This window comes from Monoraphidium neglectum (genome assembly GCF_000611645.1).
Source record: "Monoraphidium neglectum strain SAG 48.87 unplaced genomic scaffold scaffold05256, whole genome shotgun sequence".
In the NCBI taxonomy this organism is placed as follows: domain Eukaryota; kingdom Viridiplantae; phylum Chlorophyta; class Chlorophyceae; order Sphaeropleales; family Selenastraceae; genus Monoraphidium; species Monoraphidium neglectum.
In genome coordinates, this window is record NW_014008374.1 from 1 (window position 1) to 861 (window position 861).

At 67.0% G+C, this 861-nt stretch overlaps 1 protein-coding gene across 1 annotated transcript in view; it reads left to right on the forward strand.

Annotated features, from left to right (window-relative positions):
* Positions 1-165: 165 nt before the first annotated feature.
* MNEG_15358 (hypothetical protein) overlaps positions 166-861 on the forward strand; it is a gene marked incomplete at both ends in the record, with an annotated part of 2916 nt that continues 2220 nt past the window's right edge. Inside the window, one exon of the mRNA XM_014036171.1 lies at positions 166-191. Within this exon, the coding sequence (XP_013891625.1) occupies positions 166-191 (26 nt within the window). The remainder of the gene's footprint in view (positions 192-861) is intronic.

The following is an 861-nucleotide window of genomic DNA, read 5'->3' on the forward strand; positions in this document are numbered from 1 at the left end:
CCCCTGTCTCACCCCGCCCCAAGGCCGCACCCATGGACCCGGCACCCTGCTGCAGCATCAAATTCGAATCCCCCTCCTCAACACCGCATGCTTCCCCCACCCCCCACTCCACCCTCAGGCCGCCCCCGTTGACCTGGCGCCCTTCGCCTCTGGGCAGTCCCACGCATGCAACGGCACAATCATTGCGGCAGGTGCGTTGGACGCAGCACGAGGGGAGCCTCAGGCTTCCCCGGGGGCGGCCCCTGCGGCAGCAGCGTGCTTTGTTTGGGTGCGTGCGGCAGCCGCGGGTCTCCTCTGGTTGGTAGCAGAGCCCCCATCCCCAGCGCCGTGGCGACGAGTGGGCCGAAAGCGCTAGCGGCCGGGGCGGCGGATCGCGCCCGGCCCGCCAATTAAGTGGTTGCGCTCCAGACAGCACGGCGCGTCAACGCCAGCCAACAGCGTTGGCATGCCGCGTGCTGCCACGCGACGCCATCCCTGCTCCTGCGAAACGGCTCAATGCTGCCCCTCTCCAAACACCGCGTCGAAGCGCACGCGCGCGCACACACACACACACACACACACACACACACACACACACACACACACACACGCAGGCGGCGATGCTGACGTGGGCGGCTACTTGAAGGATGGTCTCAGGGCGATCAGGCTGTGGCGCAAGGGCGCGAGCGCCTGGGAGATAGCCCCCGTCCAGCTCGCAGAGCCCCACTGGTGGGCCCTTGAGGTTTCGGGTCGTCCTTTGGTGGCCCCCCTCGCCAGCCATCGAATTGTGGTTGGGTTTGGTACCAGATGTGCAGTTAGGCAGGATTGCTGTGGGGGCTCCGGGATTTTTGAGAAGAGCAAGGGTGCACGTCCGGGGGGGGG